At 43.1% G+C, this 22,280-nt stretch overlaps 1 protein-coding gene across 1 annotated transcript; it reads right to left on the bottom strand.

Annotated features, from left to right (window-relative positions):
* Positions 1–705: 705 nt before the first annotated feature.
* Positions 706–17,689, bottom strand: COA7 (cytochrome c oxidase assembly factor 7). The gene is made up of 3 exons (XM_060005164.1): positions 17,549–17,689; positions 13,405–13,545; positions 706–2,146 (listed from the first exon to the last, which is right to left on the bottom strand). The coding sequence occupies exons 1-3, from the start codon at positions 17,652–17,654 to the stop codon at positions 1,698–1,700; spliced, it is 696 nt and encodes a 231-aa protein (XP_059861147.1). The 5' UTR covers positions 17,655–17,689; the 3' UTR covers positions 706–1,697.
* Positions 17,690–22,280: the final 4,591 nt, after the last annotated feature.

Raw genomic sequence — 22,280 nt, forward strand, 5'->3', positions numbered from 1 at the left:
GCTGAGACCAGAGTGTGAAAACCCATTTTCAAACCTTACCTCAAAGGTTGCACAGAAGTGAGAAACTCAACCATGCTGGCTCTTATCAACCTATTCCTTCCCATAGCAACCTGGATATGAAACGGGCTTGGACCCTGCTGGACAATATATTATTATTCTTTGCATTTAAAAAAAATAAATTTATTTATTTTATTTTTGGCTGCATTGGGTCTTCGTTGCTGCTGCGCGGGCTTTCTCTAGCTGCGGCAAGCAGGGGCTACTCTTCATTGTGGCGCACGGGCTTCTCATTGCAGTGGGTTCTCTTGCTGCGGAACACGGGCTCTAGGTGCGCAGGCTTCAGTAGTTGTGGCATGCGGGCTTAGCTGCTCTGCGGCATGTGGGATCTTCCTGGACCAGGGCTCGAACCCGTGTCCCCTACACCGGCAGGTGGATTCTTAACCACTGTGCCACCAGGGAAGTCCCTGTTTCCACCTTCTGGCTTTTGTGAATGCTGCTATGAACATGGGTGTACAAATACTTCTTGGAGACCCTGCTATAAATTCTTTTGGATATATACCCAAAAGTAGAATTACTAGACCATATGGTAATTCTATGTTTAATTTTTTGAGGAATCGCCATATTGTTTTCCATAGTGGCTGCACCATTTTACATTCCCACCAACAATGTATAAGGCTTTCAATTTCTCCACATCCTCTCCAATACACGTTGCAAAACTGAAAGCCCGAAAACATTGTGATGACAGAAATAATGATCATGTCATCAGCAGGCAAATGACAAACTCGCCCCCTAGTGTCAAGTAAGGAAGATAACAGAAAAAGCAAACATACTTAAAAGGCACAACCACCACAAAGAACATAATCTCTACCTTACCAAGAATCTGGAGCGAACACTAATAACACAAACTACTAGTCAATCAAAATAGTTTATTCACAGGGACAATTAAAAAGGTTCAGTTCTGAGGGACAAAACGTATCACCAACCCTTGCATACAAATCCCTAGCTGAAGTTACCTTATTAGCTGTGCCAGATGAGTAGCCTGGGGATGTTAATTTTTAACATGTGAATGTCTCCACTAAAGGAAGGCTTATGTTGTATCCTCTTTAGCAACCCTGAAGCATAATGGCCTTTAACTGTTACGTCACACGTAACTCCCAATCTCTGAATTTGCTGAAAGATCTGACTCTAAAGGCAAAAAGGAAGCCCACACCAATGATTAAGTCAGAGGGTGGCAGTCATGACTATTTAACTGTTCTCAGCTCCTTAAACCCGCTATTATGTAAATCAAGATACTTTCTGATTTTTTAAGCCCTCCCAACTAAAATAATGATGCTAATGATGATGATGTCTGATTCTTTCAGGCCCTGTGGCTGCTAATTTTTCCAACTCCCTGCTCTGTCTCTCCTGCCCACCCCTCCAATCTCTATGGCTCACTGGTTTGCTGTTTTTCACAGAGCTGCAAGAGTTTGAGAACCAAAATCCCATCAATGTGGATCACACCAGATAAAGGAATACTGATTGAAGAACACATTTCAGACTACATCCCCGTAGGTGACACTCTGGGGCAATGGGTCTATACAATCAGAGTTATTGATATTAAATCCCAAGTCTTTCTGCTCCAGCAGGTCGACCTCCAAGGGCTGCATCAGAAGTAGGAGGTGCCAGCCTCAGGCTGACTGCTGCCTAGGAGGGCGGCCACACTACCCAAACGTTACAGGCTGGACATTTTTCTGCTGCTCTTTGTGCAGCTGTCGGGCCCGATTTTTTAGCTCTTCAGCCTTAGCTTCGTCCTTATCGACACCATCCCCCAGCTTGTACATGCGGCTGGCATTGGCACAGGCCCAGACATGGCCTAGGTCACAGGCTTTCATTGAGTATTTGCATGCCAGGCCCATGTCCTTGGGAAAGCCGGGGGCGCCCTGAAGGAACATGGTACTGAGGTTGAAGCAGCTAGAGGCATAGCTGCCATCACAGGCCCTTGTGTAGTAGTCTCTGGCCCTCTCCAGATCGGGCTGGCCATCCTCATTGACCTGTCCATCATGTGCCAGGAGACCAACGTTGTGGCATGCCTCCAAGGACTTCTTTCCCGGCTTCTCACATGCCATCAGAAAGCAGCTGGAGGCAGCTTTCAGATCCTGGGTTAGTCCACCTGGGAGGAAGGAAAAAAAAGTCAACCTAAGCCAGGGCAGAACCTGAATGTCTCAGGCCAAAGTCAGGGAGCAATTCCTGAATATAGTTTATAAACTTTGAGCTAAGGCAGCACGAAAAGAAGATGGCCTGGTATACTGCACAGACTTTCCAGCTTTTTTAGCCATGGAATCTTCTGTTCAAATGGTATCTTATAAGGAAGCTTAAACAGGTAAAAAGGGTGAAATGATAATATCTACCTCTGGGGGTAACAGCAAGATCATAGCATCTTATAAGCACTTCATTAAACGCTTAATTTTAATATATACTGAATGTGTATTATTTGCCAATTAATATGCTAGGTTCTAAGGAACAGATGCTGTCCCTGCCTTTGTGAATCCTGTGGTCTAATGAGACAGACATTAAACAAGCACACAAGTAAATGTATGATTGTAAGTGTGACAAGCATATGGAGAAAAAGTACAGAATGCTATGAGAATGTATCAGGGCTCTGGACTAGGAGGCAAGGTCAAGGAAAGCTTCCCCAGGGACTTCCCTGGTGGCGTAGTGGTTAAGAATCCGCCTGCCAATGCAGGGGACACTGGCTCGAGCCCTGGTCTGGAAAGATCCCACATGCCTCAGAGCAACTAAGCTCATGTGCCACAACTACTGAGCCTGTGCTCTAGAGCCCGCGAGCCACAATTACTGAGCCCGTGAGCCGCAACTACTGAAGCCCGCGTGCCTAGAGCCCGTGCTCCGCAACAAGAGAAGCCACTGCAATGAGAAGCCCGCGCACCGCAATGAAGAGTAGCCCCCGCTCACCACAACTAGAGAAAGCCTGGGTGCAGCAATGAAGACCCAATGCAGCCAAAACTAAATAAAATAAAATAAAATTTAATTTAAAAAAAGGAAAGCTTCCCCAAAGAAGGGACATTTGAGCTGTGATATAATGGAAAAAAGAAGGAAAAGAAAATAAAATATGTAGTGGAGAAAAAAAAAAGAAAAGAAAAAGGCAAAGAAAATTGTTCCAGGCAGCAGGAATAGGATACAAAGAGAAAAGGAGCCCATGTGGGTTTGGCTAGAACCCAGAAATCTCTAAGGAAGGGAGGCTGGAGGGCAGGCAGGGGCCAGATCATGGAGTGTCTGATGGGTCTCCTTAAGGACCCTGCACTTAATCCTAGGAGCAATGGGAAACTGCTAATGGATCCTTTTAAGGAGAGGTGGTGACAGGGCTCACTTTTTTCTTTGTTTTGTTTTTTAATGGAACATTTCAAATCTCCATTCTCAAAAAGAGAAACATTTTAAGTATCTCAATGTTTAGTTTTTAAAGTCATTCCAAACATACCACCTAGAAATAACCATCATTATCATTAAGAGGACACCATGCCAGTCATCTTCATAGCATGTGTTCAAATTAAATGTCAGCTGGCTGAATGGACAGCTAGACAGAAGCAGAGTTGACCCTTGAATGATATGAGGGTTAGGGGCGCCCACACAACCAAAAATCCAAGAATAACTTAAGAGTCAGCCCTCCCTAAATGTGGCTCCTCCACATTGGCAGACTCAACCAGCAGAGGACTGTGTAGTACTACTATAGTATTAATTATTGAAAAAAAAATACCTGTAAGTGGACCTGCATATTTCAAACCCATGTTGTTCAAGGATCAGGTGTATTCTGAAAAACTGGATTACCCGTGCTACTTATAAATAAAAAATTTAACTTTGATTTTACTTGTATTTATCGTTAAGACAACCAAACTGAAGTGAAACTGAAGAAACTGCTAACTTCAAATGAATATTTCAACAGAGAAATTTCCTAAATGAGCCCCTAGAGTTACAGATTATTAAAAGGTTAGCATCACTGTTTTTTTTTTTTTTTAACCAAATTTCAGACAGTATTGACTCATGAGGATGTTGTCACCTCACACTTCTCCCTACCTCTCTTGCCCTGCCTTCTATTTTTTGTTAGATATGTTATTTCAACTTCGGGAGACACAGAGCACAGTGGTTACCAAAGCCTGGGCTCTGCAGCCAGAAAACCTAGGCGCCAGTCCTGGCTCCATTACTTGCTGGCAGTGTGAGCTTAGACAAGTTACTTAAACTCTACAAAGCCTCAGCTTTCCTCATCTGTAAAATAAGGACAATAGTATCTACTTCATATTCTGGAAGCTTAAATGTGTCATTACAAAGAGCCTAGTACGTAATAAGTGCTCAGTAAATGCTGTGGCATTTTTATGCCATAAAGGTTTATATTATTTACATTCTATTCAGTTACCCTAATTAGCCCAACATTCATTCTAAATGGGATTCTGCTCATCACCAGTCTTTTCATCAGAGCTCCTCCATTTCTGAATTATTTCTCTTGATTCACCTACTTACTGATTATCAGATAGATTTTTCTAGAAAAGCGTACAGCTTCTACAGCCTCTGAGTTCTTTCAGTTTTGAGAATGCATTTTTGCCACCTTTCTATTTAAACAGTATATAATTAGGTCTTGCTTTTATATCCAGCCTGATAAACCTACGCCTTTTACTGGAGTGTTTACTTAGATTTAATGCAATTCTTGATATAGCTGGGTTTAAGTCTACAACCTTATTTGTTTCCCATTTGTCCCAAATGTTTTTTGTTCCTTTTTTCCCTTTCTTACAATTCTTTTGAATTGTATATTTCTAATAGTCCATTTCATTCTCATCATTGGCTTTTTAGTAATACTTCTTTTATCAGTGGTTTACCTAGTGAAAATACTATGTATACTTAATCACAATCTACCAAGAATTAATATTACAGCACTTCACATATAATGTAAGAACCTTACAATAGTACACTTTCATTTACCACATTTCTATCCTTTGTACTACTGCTGTCATGTTTTACTTCTAAATATATTACTTATTTGTTTGACTTCTATATAGTGTAAGCCCCATAACATATAACTATTATTTTTTTAAGTCAAGCAATTTTTTTTTTGCAGTATGCAGGCCTCTCCTGTTGCGGAGCACAGGCTCCGGACGTGCAGGCTCAGCGGCCATGGCTCACAGGCCCAGCCGCTCTGTGGCATGTGGGATCTTCCCAGACCGGGGCACGAACCTGTGTCCCCTGCATCGGCAGGCGGACTCTCAACCACTGCGCCACCAGGGAAGCCCATAACTATTATTTTTGCTTCAGTTTTTTAAAGACATTAAGAAATGAGGAAAAAATTCTTACATTTACATGTATATTCCAGTGTGCTTTCTTCTTTTGTATGGATCCTAGTGTCCACCTTTTTATCATTTTCCTTCTACCCAAACAACTTTTCTTAACTTTTCTTGTAGTGTAGGTCTGCCAGCGACTCATTCACTCAGCTTTTGTTTATCTGAAAATGAATTTATTTCATTTATTTATTTATCTTTTTGGCTGTGCCATGCAGCTTGTGGGATTTAGTTCCCTGACTGGGGACTGAACCTGGGCCCTCGGCAGTGAGAGCGTGGAGTCCTAACCCTTGGACTGCCAGGGAATTCCCCATCTTCATTTTAAAAAATATTTTCAGGGGTGGGATAGGGAGGGTGGGAGGGAGGGAGACGCAAGAGGGAAGAGATATGGAAACATATGTATATGTATAACTGATTCACTTCGTTATAAAGCAAAAACTAACACACCATTGTAAGGCAATTATACTCCAATAAAGATGTAAAAAAAATATTTTCAATAAAGTAGAATTCAAGTTTGACAGTTTTTTTCTTTCAGCATTTAAAAGATATCCTTTTGTCTTCTGGCTTATATTACTTCTGATGAGAAGTCAGTGATTATTCTCACCAATGTTCCCCTCAATGTGTCTTTTTCTCTGACTGCTTTTAAGATTTTCTCTTTACCTTTGGCTTTCAGCAAATGGTGATAATGTGTCTAGGTATGATTTCATTGGTTATCCTGTTTGGATCCAGTAAGCTTCATGGATCTGTGGAGTGATATTTTTCATCAAATTTGGAAATTTTATACTGTTATTTCTTCAAATACTTTTTTCTGCCCCAATCTCTTCTCTTTCTGGACTCCAATATATGTTATGTTAGATTAAAGGATAGTGAACCCCACAGGATGAGGCTCTGTGTTTTGCTTTTTCTCTCTCAGTGCTTCAGTTTACATAACATCTTCAATCCTGTCTTCAAGTTCACCGATCTTTCAAATTCACTGATTATTTCCTTCTGATGTGTCCAATTTGCTATTAAGCCTGTCCAGTGAATTTTTCATTTCAAATATTATGTTTTTCAATTGCAGGATTTCATTTGGTTCTTTTAATAGTTTCAATTTCTGTGATGAGACTTCCCATCTGTTCATTCATTGTGTCCATCTTTTATTTAAACCCTTTAATAAATTTATTTTCCTTGTTTAAAAATATTTGACTGCTAATTCCAACATCCCTGTCACATCTGGGTCTGTTTCTATTGACTGCTTTTTTTCTGTTTAGCAATTTCTTACTTTATGCTGGACATTGTAGATGCTACTTTGTTCACTCTGGTTTGTTGTATTCATTTAAAGACTGTTATACTCTGGTTTCTCTTCAGATCACATAAATCTTTCACCTTTTACTAAAAACTGTTGAGTTTTGTTCTCACAAGTAACTAATTCACTGGTGAATCAGCCTGATCCTTTTGAGGCTTGTTTCTAAGTTTTGGAACCTTTCTGCAGTCTGTATTCAATGAGATCTCTCCACTCTGGCTGGTGGAATTCAAACAACTCCCAACACTGTGAAACCTCTGGAGTCTCTTTTCAGTTCACACCTCCCCAGTAGCTTTTCACTGCAAGGTCTCTCAGAGTCTCCTCCTATGCATGTGCAGCTTAACACTGAGCCAAAGACTTAAGAGCACCCCTATGTGGCTATCTGGAGCTCCTTCTCTGTGTAGCTCCTTCTTCTCTGGTATCCTGTCCTGCAAACTCTGGCAGCCTCAGTGGCCAGAAACTCTGACCTCTGCCTCATCAGTTCAGCAAGACTATCATACTCTACTTGGCTTCCACCTCTTTGTGCCTAGTCTGAAAAGTACCTCCAGGCAAAAAGCCAAAGCAATCATTCATGGGGCTCATCCTGTGTGTTTCCCTTTTCTCAGGGATCACTGTACTGCACTGCCTATTTTCCAATGTCTGAAAATAGTTGCTTCATATATTTTATTGAATCCATGGTTTATATCCTTAAAAGTTCATTTTAGTTGCCTTATGGAAAGATTAGATACCTGCATTAATGAAGCAGGAGACGAAGGTGGCTTGGATAAATATGGTAGCAGGAAAGGGAGAGACAGGACAGATCTGAAACATATTTTAGAGCTAAACTGGCCACAAGCTACTAGGTAGGGAGAGATACCACTTGCTAAACTGGAAGACAAAAGGGGTGCAATATGTGGGAGGAAAAGAAAACAATTAAGATTTCTATATTGGATTTGTTAAGTTTGCAATGCCTGTAAGAACTCCAAGTCAAATTTTCCAGTAAACGAACAGTCAACTATATGCAGTCTGGAGTGGTTTTGCCTAGAGATAAAGGTTTGTTTGCAGTTATCATCACTAACTTATTCACTACCACATCCTAGAGACCACCACTATTAATTTTTGGTGTATTTCCTCCTACTACCTTTTCAATGTAGTTTGGTCTTGTTTTTACATGTTGTAATCATGTGTTTGTTCTTCACTCCCCATTAGAAACCCATCTTCATATGTTTTATTAAGAATATTTCATCAAAGAGATGTATCAGAATTACTTTCCACTTCCTTTTAAATGGCTTCACAAAAATAGTTCAAAGCTGATTTCACTGATGAAAACACCTGGGCAAAATACCTTGGGACACTCTAAGTGTCCAATCCAAGGTAACTTCTGCAGCAACCAACACAAACCAGACCTGTTCACACTGACAGAATGTTTTACAATTTAACAAAGCAGTCACGTGTGAGTTCATTTGATGCTTAGAAAAATCCTATGAATAAGGTGTGAGCTGACCTTATTACTCCAATCTTGTCACTGAGGTATTTGTAGCTCAGGGAAGGAAAATGCCTTGCCTGATACCACACTGTCCATTAGTGCTCAGGATGAAAAGTGACCTCCCACTCTTCCCCCCTGCCCCAAGCTATCCTTGATAAAAGGAGAGTTATTAACCAGTCTTTGTCAAGAAAGGACACTGGGTGTGTTTTCAGAACAGAGGGCAAATTCTTAGGCTCAGAACTAGGCAGGGGGGTCAACAGTATTGGCTTTTAGAAATGGCAGGGCCCAAGGTCTCCTAACTAACAATCCAAAAGAGTCTGAGTAGCAAAGATCAGCTAATGGGATCTCCTGTGACAACACCCGACCTCGAGGAAATTATTTAACAATGTCAGCTTAACAGAGGATTAAGTATTATTCTCTAAACACTCTTGTGTTCTTTCACCTGCTTACCTGCTCTCTATTCTGAAGAGAAGACATAACTCTATTCTACCTCCAGCAAATAGAATCTGCTCTGTCCTTTAAGAACCAGTTTCAATGCCTCCTCCTCTCAGCACCCCCTGATGACGACATGCTCCCAGAACTGAACCCCAAAAGTACTTTACATGTCTCTCTATAAAGATACTTATCGGGGCTTCCCTGGTGGCGCAGTGGTTGAGAGTCCGCCTGCTGATGTGGGGGACGCTGGTTTGTGTCCCGATCTGGGAGGATCCCACATGCCGCGGAGCGGCTGGGCTCGTGGGCCGTGGCTGCTGGGCCTGCACGTCCAGAGCCTATGCTCCGTGGCGGGAGAGGCCACAGCGGTGAGAGGCCCGTGTACCGCAACAACAACAATAACAACAACAAAAAGATACTTATCAAGCTCTCCCAGGTTAACAGGTATTAGTATAAATACTTCTTCCCTGGGGAGGGGGTAAAAAAAAAGATTTCTTCCCCCACACTGGTCCATCTTTGCTTCACTGTACAGAGTAAATACTAAAAATTTGCTCAACAAAGGAGCACTTAAGAAAGAAAAAAGTCTCAGTGCACAACCATTAATCATATAAGTTTGTCAAAGAGAAGGGAAAATAATTTCACAACCTCCACAACCTCTTTTGTTCTCCTTAATTCAATAAGGAACTAAAAGTCCCTGTGGAAAATGTAGTAAAATATGATATAAAGGCAAAAGGAACCCAAAACTTTACCAAGACACAAATTCAGAGACTAAACAACTGGGAACATTTTTATTTTTGCACAGTATATTATATAGCTGAGTTCACATCATACGTAACTTTGTGTTCCGCTTTCTTCACTGAACATTGTATCATAAACCTTTCCTGATGTCAACAAAAATTATTTTAAAATATTATTTTTTTTCTTTTTTCACATCCTTATTGGAGTATAATTGCTTTACAATGTTGTGTTGGTTTCTGCTGTACAACAAAGTGAATCAGCTATACATATACATATATCCCCATACGCCCTCCCTCTTAAGCCTCCCTCCCACCCTCCCTATCCCACGCCTCTAGGCTGTCACGAAGCATCAAGTTGATCTCCTTGTGCTATGCAGCAGCTTCCCACAAGCCATTCATTTTACATTTGGTTGTGTACATATGTCAATGCTACTCTCTCACTTCATCCCAGCTTCCCCTTTCCCACTGTGTCCTCAAGTCCATTCTCTAGGTCTGCGTCTTTATTCCTGTCCTGCCACTAGGTTCAACAGTACCACGTTGTAGATTCCATATATACGTGTTAGCATATGGTATTTGTTTTGCTCTGACTTACTTCACTCTGTATGACAGATTCTGGGTCCATCCACCTCACTGAAAATAACTCAATTTCATTCCTTTTTATGGCTGAGTAATATTCCATTGTATGTATGTGCCACATCTTCTTTATCCATTCATCTGTTGATGGACATTTTGGTTGCTTCCATGTCCTGGCTGTTGTAAACAGTGCTGCAATGAACATCATGGTATATGTCTCTCTCTCTTTTTTTTTTTCTTCTGCGGTACGGGGGCCTCTCACTCTGTGGCCTCTCCCGTTGCGGAGCACAGGCTCCGGACACGCAGGCTCAGCAGCCGTGGCTCACGGGCCTAGCTGCTCTGCAGCATGTGGGATCCTCCTGGACCGGGGCACGAACCCACGTCCCCTGCATCAGCAGGCGGACTCCCAACCTCTGCGCCACCAGGGAAGCCCATGTCTCTTTTTGAATTATGGTTTTCTCAAGGTATATGCCCAGTAGTGGGATTGCTGGGTCATATGGTAGTTCTATTTTTAGTTTTTTAAGGGACCTCCATACTGTTCTCTATAGTGGCTGTTATCAATTTACATTCCCACCAACAGTGCAAGAGGGTTCCCTTTTCTCCACACCCTCTCCAGCATTTATTGTTTCTAGATTTTTTGATGATGGCCATTCTGACCAGTGTGAGGTGATACCTCACTGTGGTTTTGATCTGCATTTCTCTAATGATTAGTGATGTTGAGCATATTTTCATGTGTTTGTTGGCAATCTGTATATCCTCTTTGAAGAAATGTCTATTTAGGCCTTCTGCCCATTTTTGGATTGGATTGTTTGCTTTTTTGATATTGAGCTGCATGAGCTGCTTGTATATTTTGGAGATTAATCCTTTGTTGGTCGTTTTGTTTGCAAATATTTTCTCCCATTCTGAGGGTTGTCTTTTCTTCTTGTTTATGGTTTCCTTTGCTGTGCAAAAACTTTTAACTTTCATTAGGTCCTATTTGTTTATTTTTGCTTTTATTTCCCTTACTCTAGGAGGTGGGTCAAAAAGGATCTCGCTGTGATTTATGTCAGCAGAGTGTTCTGCTTATGTAGAAACATTATTTATTTATTTATTTATTAAATAAATAAATAAATTTATTTATTTAAAAAATATATTTATTTATTTTCGGCTGCATTGGTTCTTCATTGCTGCACACAGGCTCTCTCTAGTTGTGGCGAGTAGGGGCTACTCTTTGTTGAGGTGCGTGGGCTTCTCAACGCGGTGGCTTCTCTTGTTGCGGAGCACAGGCTCTAGGCGTGCAGGTTCAGTAGTTGTGGCACGCGGGCTCAGCAGTTGTGGCTTGCAGGCTCTAGAGCACAGGCTCAGTAGTTGTGGTACACAGGCTTAGTTGCTCCACGGCATGTGGGATCTTCCCAGACCAGGGCTCGAACCTGTGTCCCCTGCATCAGCAGGAAGATTCTTAACCACTGCGCCACAAGGGAAGTCCCAAAACATTATTTTTTAATGGGCTAAATAACATTCCAGCTGCTGGAAGTAACATTATTTATTTAACTAAACTGCTACTGTTGGCACATAGATTTTTTTTTTTTTGTGGTATGTGGGCCTCTCACTGTTGTGGCCTCTCCCATCGCGGAGCACAGGCTCCGGACGCGCAGGCTCAGCGGCCATGGCTCACGGGCCCAGCCGCTCTGCAGCATGTGGGATCTTCCCGGACCGGGGCACGAACTTGTGTCCCCTGCATCAGCAGGTGGACTCCCAACCACTGCGCCACCAGGGAAGCCCAGATTTTTTAAAAAAATAATTAATATAATGCAGTTATATATTACTTATAAATTATAAATTAATGAAAATAAAATTCTGCCAGATAGATAATGCTCGGGTGAGAATCTTTGCATATAATCTTTATTTGCATTTCCAGTTATTTCCTTAGGAAAAGATACTAGGAGAGTTACTAGGCCAAAGAAATGCTCCTCTGTTCAAGCAAGGGAACCTGATATTCCTATTAATGCTAAACTTTCTTCAACTTTGAGACTACCATAGACCCCATGTCCCATGTGAAGGGAGAAATAGCCCACACAGCTCCAGAGATTTTAAAAGACATCCTCTTGATCAAACTTTCACTGAACATCATTCTAACCAGGCTTCACTGGGTACTGGGAACAAGGGATCATCCTCAAGGAGCTCATGATCTAGTGAGCAAAAAAAGAATTGCCTGTCTAAGGTCATATTCCCTATTTGTGGTGGTTTTAAAATATGCCCATAAATTCTTTTTTTTAAATTTATTTAATTCATTTATTTAAATAAATTTATTTTTGGCTGCGTTGGGTCTTCGTTGCTGTGCACGGGCTTTCTCTAGTTGTGGTGGCGAGCAGGGGCTACTCTTCGTTGTGGCATGCAGGCCTCTCATTGCGGTGGCTTCTCTTGCTGCGGAACATGGGATCTAGTCGTGTGGGCTTCAGTAGTTGTGGCACACAGGTTCAGTAGTTGTGGCATGCAGGTTCAATAGTTGTAGCTCACAGGCTCTAGAGCACAGGCTCAGTAGTTGTGGAGCAAGGCTTAGTTGCTCCACAGCACGTGGGATCTTCCTGGACCAGGGCTTGAACCCGTGTCCCCTGCACTGGCAGGCAGATTCTTAACCACTGCGCCACCAGGGAAGTCCCAGCCCATAAATTCTTGATATTCCTTCTTTCAACAGGTGGAATTTAAGTTTTCTCCAATTAGTGTAAGCTAAACTTACTGACTCATTTCTAATAAACAGAGTGGAATAGAAATGAAAAGTGTGTGACTTCCAAGGGTATAGTATAAAAGACACTGTGGATTCCATCTTGCTCCCTCTTTGGATCACTCACTCTGGAGGAAGCCAGATGCCATGTCACCAGGACATACAAGTAGCCCATGAAGAGATCCATGTGACAAGGAACTGAGGTCTCCTGACAACAGCTGGCAAGGAACAGAAGCTTTCACCAACAGCCGTGTAAGTGAGCCAGCTTAGGATTGGAAACTCTGGTTCCAGTCAAATCGTCAAAGGACTACAGCCCTGGCTCCCTGGCTAATGTCTTGACTGCAACCTCACTGAGAGACCCTGAGGCACACAGCTCAGCCACTCCCAAATTCCTGACCCACAGAAACTATGTGAAATGATAGGTTTGTTGGGATAATTTGTTATTTAGCAATAGATAACTTAAACACTACTGAATACCAACTGCAATTAGGTCATGAGGAGAAAAGCAGATGGAAAGGAATTAATTATTGGTCCCTTCCTCTGTGCCAGGCACATGCTGATGCCTTTACCTACATCACCTTATTTAATCCTCACAACAAACCTGTGAAGCAAGTACTATTTTTTTCTCCATTTTACAGGTGATATAACTGACGCACAGACTTAATGTGACCGGCTCAAGGTCCCACTACTTGCAAACAGCATTCCTTAAGGTCTGCCTGACTTGAAAGGCTGTGCTCGTCCCTCCATCACTTTGCTAAACTCTTGACTCCAAATTTTCCTACAACATGCTTCCCCAATGCCTGTGAGGACCCTTCTGTAAAGAGGGCTCAGTATGAGCCTCAGGACGTGATGTCAGCACTACCATCAATGATAAGGACCAAAGAAAGCAGGCCCCTCCTTACCTTTCCCAGTCACATAATAGGCCCCCAGTTTGTAGCAGCTATCACTGTGTTTGTTCTCTTCACAGTTGAACTTCAACACCTTGGCAGCCTCATCAAAATTCTTCTGGATCCCTTCCAAATAGTCCACCAGCCGATAGCAACCTGTGAAGAAAGGGCAAAAGCCGCTGTTCAAGTCTGGGGCAGTGGGGAGGGTCTAGGTGTGGCAGGCCAGATGTGCCTTTTATTGAGGACCAGCCTCTCTCCTAAAGAGCGCAGGTAGTGTTCAGCCACTCCTACAAATGGCACTGTCCGCCCTCAGCCTAGGACTGAGCAATGTACAGACTGTGGAGACCTTGGCCCCACACTGGCTCCACCACTCACCGGCCCTCTGTTCCGCCCAAAGATGCACTGGCTTCTATAATGAAACTCTGCTAGCTTTGGAACTTCTCAGGAAGCTCAGCAGTAAAACAGTGAGAACCAACAGGGTCCATGGGCTGGTCTTCATAGCTGCAAGAAAGGGATGCTTTGATGACTATACCTTAATCCTTGGCCAGGCTGGGTACATTAAGAAGAAAGAGTCGAAACGGCAGCTACCAAAGGAGTTGGAAGTAGACTCCCTCTCCTTGGCAGTCTCTGGTCCCTCCTTAACATCTCTCTCCTCTGTCCCTTTTTTTTCATCCACAATAACACCCATCTCTTGTTCATTTTCATTCAACGAATATTTGAGCATCTATCTGCATCAATGTACAAGGCACTGCTTTAGTTGCTGGGAATACAGTCACTTGCCTGCCTAAAAATTACATTGTAGAGGAGGAAATACAATAAATAAGTAAATAGGTTAGCAAGATGCATTCAAATCTTAATAAACAAATATGACTGAACTATAACAGGATGATAAGATAGTTCGTTGTGCATGTTGGGGGAATGGTTAACACAGACTGGGCAAGATCAGGGAGGGCCTTATTGGGGACTTCGATGCGTGAGCTGAGATGTGAATAACATGAATGAACTAGCTATTTAAAGACAATGAAATGGGAAGGAGGCAGAAAGTCTCAGGCACAAGGAACAGTAAATAAAAAGACCCAAAAGAGGGAATAAGCTTGGCACAAATAAGGTATAATGTGGCTGGATCCAGGAAGAAAGAGGCAGGAAGTGAGGAGAAGGTAGGGACCAATCACAGGGCCTTGTAGAAGATAGGAAGAAATTGGGATTTTACTCCAAGTCAATGGCAAACCACTGGAGGGTTTTAAGAAGGGAAGCAATATGATTCGATTTGTTTTTTTTTTTTTTTTTTTTTTTTTTTTTGCTGTACACGGGCCTGTCACTGTTGTGGCCTCTCCCATTGTGGAGTACAGGCTCTGGACGCGCAGGCTCAGCGGCCATGGCTCACGGGCTCAGCGGCCATGGCTCACGGGCCCAGCCGCTCCTCGGCATGTGGGATCTTCCCGGACTGGGGCACGAACACGTGTCCCCTGCATCGGCAGGCGGATCCTGAACCACTGCACCACCAGGGAAGCCCCCGATTTGCATTTTTAAAAGGTCATTCTAGTATATATGTTTGTATGTGTCTGGATGAATATGGAGGAAGTTAAGTGTGAAGGGACACACTCCAACACTGATAATAACAAAAATGTGTTATTTTGTCATTTAAAAAACTAATAAACATTTAAAATAACAAAATAAAAATTTAAACATCAGTCTGTGAGTTGAGAATAGATCTTAAGGGAGTGACGGTGCAAATGGAGAGCCAAGTTAGAAGGCTATTTCAGTAATCCAGGTGAGAAATGATGATTTTGAAGACTAATATAGAAGTAGCTATAGTAACTACAGCCTCCTCTCAGGCTCTCCTTCTAAAGTGCCGCAGCCTGCCCTTCTTATATGCCCACCCTCCCCTACTTCACTGCTCCATACATCTCCAGAGTACAAAAGCATGTATGGCTCTCCACTGCCTACAGAATAAAGTCTAAATGCCTTTCCGTAGCATTCAAGGTCTGAAACACTCCATAAACAAGACGAAAAGACAACCCTCAGAATGGGAGAAAATATTTGCAAATGAAGCAACTGACAAAGCATTAATCTCCAAAATTTACAAGCAGCTCATGCAGCTCAATATCAAAAAAACAAACAACCCAATCCAAAAATGGGCAGAAGACCTAAATAGACATTTCTCCAAAGAAGATATACAGATTGCCAACAAAAACATGAAAGGATGCTCAACATCACTAATCATTAGAGAAATGCAAATCAAAACTACAATGAGGCATCACCTCACACCAGTCAGAATGGCCATCATCAAAAAATCTAGAAACAATAAATGCTGGAGAGGGTGTGGAGAAAAGGGAACCCTCTTGCACTGTTGGTGGGAATGTAAATTGATACAGCCACTATGGAGAACAGTATGGAGGTTCCTTAGAAAACTAAACATAGAACTACCATATGACCCAGCAATCCCACTACTGGGCATATACCCTGAGAAAACCATAATTCAGAAAGAGTCATGTACCACAATGTTCATTGCAGCTCTATTTACAATAGCCAGGACATGGAAGCAACCTAAGTGTCCATCGACAGATGAATGGATAAAGAAGATGTGGCTCATATATACAATGGAATATTACTCAGCCATAAAAAGAAACGATATTGAGTTATTTGTAGTGAGGTGGATGGACCTAGAGTCTGTCATACAGAGTGAAGTAAGTCAGAAAGAGAAAAACAAATACCGTATGCTAACACATGTATATGGAATCTTAGAAAAAAAAAATGGTGCTGAAGAACCTAGGGGCAAGACAGGAATAAAGACACAGATGTAGAGAATGGACTTGAGGACATGGGGAGGGGGAAGGGTAAGCTGGGACGAAGTGAGAGACTGGCATGGACTTATATACACTACCAAATGTAAAAGAGCTAGCGGGAAGCAGCCTCATAGCACAGGGAGATCAGCTGGGTGCTTTGTGACCACCTAGAGGGGTGGGATAGGGAGGGTGGGAGGGAGACGCAAGGGGGAGGAGATGTGGGGGATATATGTGTATGTATAGCTGATTCACTTTGTTATAAAGCAGAAACTAACACACCATTGTAAAGCAATTACACTCCAATAAAGATGTTAAAAAAAAAAAAAAGGTCTGACACACTGTGGCCCAGGGTCCCCGTCAATCTTATTTCTGACTACATTCTGACTTCAACCTTTCAAAAGAGCATTTTCTTCTCTTCCTCTGCTCCATTTTATCAACACTACTTGCCTATCCCTCCTGACCTCTTCCAGAAGTCTTCCCCAACCATTCTGCTCCTCAGTGACTCCAACTCCTGTGAAATCTCCCTACACTCAGGGCATAGACCAGCCCTCAAAGAACAGCCCTGGGTTCTTTTTAAGCCATCTTACACTGCAGAGCAACTCTGTGTAGTTGGTCAGCTTCAAGCTAGACTGCAAGCTATTTGAAGGTAGGGCCAGTGCCATTTTTTCCCCCTTTATAGAAATGAAGTAAGAAGAAGAAAACCACCCAAAGGTACTGGCTGCTCTGGGTGGCCCCTTCTGGACATCACCATCCACCCACACACTGAAGTCAACTCAATGTTCCCAGAACACACGGGGCACATTCACGCCTCAGAGCCTTTTCACTAGCTGTTACCTCTGCCTGGCATGATTCTCCCTTACCTTCTTCAACACTGTTCAAATGCCACTCTCCCAATGATTCTCCCTGACGTCTCAATTTAAAATTGCCCTCCTGAACTCCTGATAACTCTCAGTCAGTTCTTCTTCCCATTGCACTTACTACCTTCTAACATAATATCTCATTTATTTTCTTATGTTTCTTGTCCAGTACCCCCTACTAGAATGTAAGCTCCACGAGGACAGGACGTTTTATCAGTTCACTGATGTAGCCCCAGTCCCTCTACTCCAAACGCCCGCGCGCTTCTCTTCCTTCCAGCCCGGCCTCCAGGCTCGGTGCCGGCGGAGTAAGCCCCGGCTGCGAGCCCCGCAAGTCACGTGGAACCCATCCTGCCCCTCCCCAACACACAAAGAGCCGTCCACGTCCTACGGACCCCGCGTGTCCGGCCCGCGGCTCGTTCCAGATCCTCTCAGAGGTCGCTCGCGCGACCCGTCCAGCCCCCCGCCCCTGCGCACCGAGCCCTCACGTGTCCTTAAGGCCGTGCAGGCGGCGCTCACCGTCCGGGTTCTTCTCGCGGTAACACTGGTAGTTGCACTCCACCTCCATGTTCTCCAGAAAGGACTTCACCTGCTCCTCGTCCTGGAAGTCCACCACGCCCGCCATCGCTCTTGCTCGCCCAGCCAAAATCACCCAGCCACTCTGCCCCTGGCCACGCCGCCCGCCCCCCCCACCCCGCCTCACGGTCACGTGAGCCGGCGGAGGGGCGGGGCCTGGGAGGGAAGCGCCGCGGAGATCCGCGGTCACCCGGGCGCCCGGAGAGCACCGTTCCCGGAGCCTAGGCTCTCCTCTGTCCTCATGCTGTTAGTCTTTGGCCGTCCCATCTTTCCCTCTGGTCAGCCCACTCCTGAAAGTGGTAGCAGTCTTTCTGCAGCACTTTGTCCCAGCCTTGTGGTCTTAAGGCTTCTCTGCCTGCAGTCATTGATTCTGTTCATTCGTTAATTCGGTGTTCCCTAAGCGCCTCTGTGTGCGTCACCAAGTGCTTGGTTTTAGTAATACAACAGCTAGGAAGTGTGGCCCCTGCCTTTAAATAGCTTGCAGTTTAGTAGGAAGGCATTTGTTTATTCATTCAGCAAGTATTTTGAGCACCTACTATGTGCCAGATGTAGCTAGACAAACCAGTGTTCATAAGTCTGTATAAGTGCAATGAAAAATCTGGTTCATCTCTGCTTTCCTCCCAGACCTACCCCGTGCCTCCAACATGAATGACCTAAGGAATGAATGGCTATGGAAGATGATAACTGGAACACAGTAGCTGTACTGGTTGCAGTAATAATACTGTTATAATAGCTAACGCTTAAACAGTGCTGAACTTTGTTCCAGATTCTATTCTAAGAGCTTTATACTAATTCTCATGGCACTCATGGTGACCCTATGGGGTAGGAATTATTGTTATCCCCATTCCCCCAATGAGGAAACTGAGGTACAGAGAGGTTAACTTGTCCAAGGTCACACAGGAAGTGAGAGAGTTGTGCTGTAAATCTTTTTTAAATAAAAGAATGAGGTACAAGAGGAACATGTCAAAGACATGGAAAGAGGAGAGGAACTTCAGCTGGTTTTTGCTTTTTCTCCTGCTCAGAATCATTGGTTCCATAGTGCCTAGACTGAAAGCTCTCCAAAGACAGTCAGTTCCTATTCATCTTTGAGTCCCAGCCATTCCTCCTCTAGAGCCCTCAGTGGAGCTCAATCCATGGTTTCCCATCACCTATAGCAATGCTTCCCAAATGGCTTCATTATTAACCTATCCCTAATGGCATCAGAGAGTGGACAACTTCCAACCACGTCCTTATTGTAGAGCAGCTTACTGTACGTGGGAAATGTCTTTGAAATCCCAGTTTTATTTTAAAAGTTCATTTGTTTTTACATTCAATTCCATAATACATCCTTCGTAGCATAACACATTCCAGTTGCTATGCCACATTTACTAGTGGTTTCTCAAACCCCCAATCACCTTGGGAGATTCCCTCAGTACACATGTCTCAGATAGAGAAGCCCTGACCTTTGATTTTGAGCTCACCTTCCTTTGGCTGGCCTCCAAAGCCCTGTACAATCTGATTCTAGCCTCATCTCCTGCCTCTCCTCCCCCATATCCCACCCAACTTTCTGTTCTCTGGATGGGTCCCAGGTTTGTGTCCCTGTTTACTATTGCTCTTGATGCGTAGACTACCCTTCTCAAATCAGAGAACTTCTCCTCTGTAATGTCTTCCCAGATGCAACAACCATACACTCCTAGAGTAGATTTAGATCCTCTAACTTCAGTGTTCCACCCCACTTGGTCTATTCTGATATAATGTAGTAGGGGATGATTGGCTTTGGAGGGCAGACAGATCTCAGTCAGGGTCTATGTCCTATGTTTACTAAGTTGTGACCTTGACCCAATCACATTTGTGAGCCTGATTCCTCTTCTGTAAATGAAGATCCCTTGTGGGCTTCCCTGGTGGTGCAGTGGTTAAGAATCCACCTGCCAATGTAGGGGACATGGGTTTGAGCCCTGGTCGGGGAGGATCCCACATGCTGCAGAGCAACTAAGCCCTTGTGCCACAACTACTGAACCTGCACTCTAGAGCCCGTGAGCCACAACTACTGAGCCCACGTGCCTAGAGCCCGTGCTCTGCAACAAGAGAAGCCACCACAATGAGAAGCCTGCACACTGCAACAAAGAGTAGCCCTTGCTCACCACAATCAGAGAAAGCCCACACACAACAATGAAGACCCAACACAGCCAAAAATAAATTAAATAAATTAAAAAAAAAGAAGATCCCTTGTATGGCTGTCAGTAGGACTAAAATTGCATGTATGCAGTATGCTTAGCACAGTGCCTAGCTCAGAGTCATTCCTGTTCTAGAAATGTTCCTTGTCAAGCCCCAAAAGTCATGAAAGTCTGTGTCCCAACCAGACTGTGAGCTCTATATCTGTTGTGCTGGACACGGGACCAAAAATAGAGCAGAACTTGGTTGAGGGTAATGTAGATAACTAAAGTCAGGGACTGGGTAACAAATATGTAATATTTTTTCCTTAATCATATTTGCTGAGTTGAACTGCATTGAAATGAGACAGCCTAAGCAGTAGAGGGCGATAGAGAGTTGGAGAAAAGATGAAAGAGAGGCTGGGCCAAGTTGGTCACATATTTTTAAATGAAATATAACGTCATCAAAAGGACAGCTAGCTTCTTTTTTTAGGCCTGTCCTTATCTCTGTAGTTTTATTCCCCTATATTCTTATAAATGCTTGCATTTACTTTTAAAAATATTTAATTATTCAATTGATACATGAATATATGTTTATTGTAAATTAACCTTATGTTTTTCACCTAATAACCCTTTTTGATAAGCATGATACAGCTTGTAGACTGTTGCAGAGAAACTGAAGGTCCAAGAAGTTAAGTGATTTACCCTAAAACACACAGTGAGAGGACCAGGAGAAACCAGGCCTCTTGGAATCCTAGCAACCATCCCAGATCCTAGAGGAAAGAATTCAAGGCCATTATAGTTCTCACTTCCTGACTCCAGACTTAGATTCAACTAATAATATTAATTAGTCACTAATTATGAGTTTAGTACTTTAGATATATTATCTCATTTATTCTTCACAACATTACACTTCATTCGTTCAACAAACATTCCCTGGATGTTTAATAATATAATGACTAGGGCTTAAGGGATGCAAAATTGAAGAATGCAAGATTTCAACAAGGACGTGCAATTCTTAGAAGAGCAAAAGCACTTGTCAACAAATATATGGTGAGATGCTCCTCCTAATCATTAAAGGAAGGCAAAGTTAAAACGGTACAATATTTTTCATTTCATATTAACAAAGATTGGCATCCTGTGTTTGTGATGGTGCTGAGAAACCAGCATTGCCATACGCTGTTGGTGGGAATATAAATTGATGCCTCCTCTTTGGCGAGCAATTTGGTAATATTTATTAACATTTAAAATTTGATTATAGGACTTCCCTGCTGGTGCAGTGGTTGAGATTCTGCCTGCCAATGCAGGGGACACAGATTTGATCCCTGGTCCTGGAAGATCCCACATGCCGTGGAGCAACTAAGCCCGTGCACCACAACTACTGAGCCTGTGCTCTAGAGCCCACGCTCTAGAGCCTGCGAGCCATAACTACTGAAGCCTTAGCTCCCTAGAGCCTGTGCGCCGCAACTACTGAGCCCGTGTTCTGCAATTACTGAAGCCCGTGTGTCTAGAGCCCGTGTTCTGCAACAAGAGAAGCCACCGCAATGAGAAGCCTGCGCACCACAATGAAGACCCAATGCCGCCAAAAATAAAATAAAATAAAATGTTAAAAAAATTAAAAAAACAAAATAAAACGTGCTTATATATTTTGGGAAGGGTGGGAGAAAATATTTGCAAGCCGTCTTTACCACAATGGACTTGTATCCAGAACTTATAGGGAACACCTACAGCTCAACAATAAGAAGATAACATTTAAGAAAATGGGCAATGTATTTGAGTAGACATTTCACCAAAGAAGACATATGGATAGGTAACGAGCACGCAAAAAGACACCCAGCACGGGGAAATGCAAATAAAAATCCACAATGAGATACCACTATAAAATTACTAGAATGGCTGTAATCAACAAGACAAACAGTAGCAAGTGTTGATGAGGATGCAAAAACAAAAACTGGAACCCTTATACGTTTCTGGTCAGAATGTAAAATGCTGCACTCACTTTGTATTTTTGTTTGTTTGAATTTCACTTTGTTTAAGGACGCTTAAAATGAGATCTATCCTCTTAACAATTTTTTTTTTTTTTTTTTTTTTTTTTTTTTGCGGTACGCGGGCCTCTCACTGTTGTGGCGTCTCCCGTTCCGGAGCACAGGCTCCAAACCCGCAGGCTCAGCGGCCATGGCTCACTGGCCCAGCCGCTCTGCGGCATGTGGGATCTTCCCAGACCGGGGCACGAACCTGTATCCCCTGCATCGGCAGGCGGCCTCTCAACCACTGTGCCACCAGGGAAGCCCTTAACAAATTTTTAAGTGTACAAATATATTATCGTTGACTATGTGTACAATGTACAGTGTTGTACAGCAGATTTCTAAGAGCTTGTTAATCTTGCTTAACTGAAACTTTATGTCCTTGATTAGTAACTCCCAGTTTCCCCTTCTGCCCAGCCCCTGGCAACCATCATTCCTCTCCTAGATTCTATGAATTTGACAATTTTAGGTACCTCATATAAGTGAAATCATGTAGTCTTTGTCTTTCTATAACTAGTTCAT

This window comes from Delphinus delphis, chromosome 1 (assembly GCF_949987515.2).
Source record: "Delphinus delphis chromosome 1, mDelDel1.2, whole genome shotgun sequence".
Classification (NCBI taxonomy): domain Eukaryota; kingdom Metazoa; phylum Chordata; class Mammalia; order Artiodactyla; family Delphinidae; genus Delphinus; species Delphinus delphis.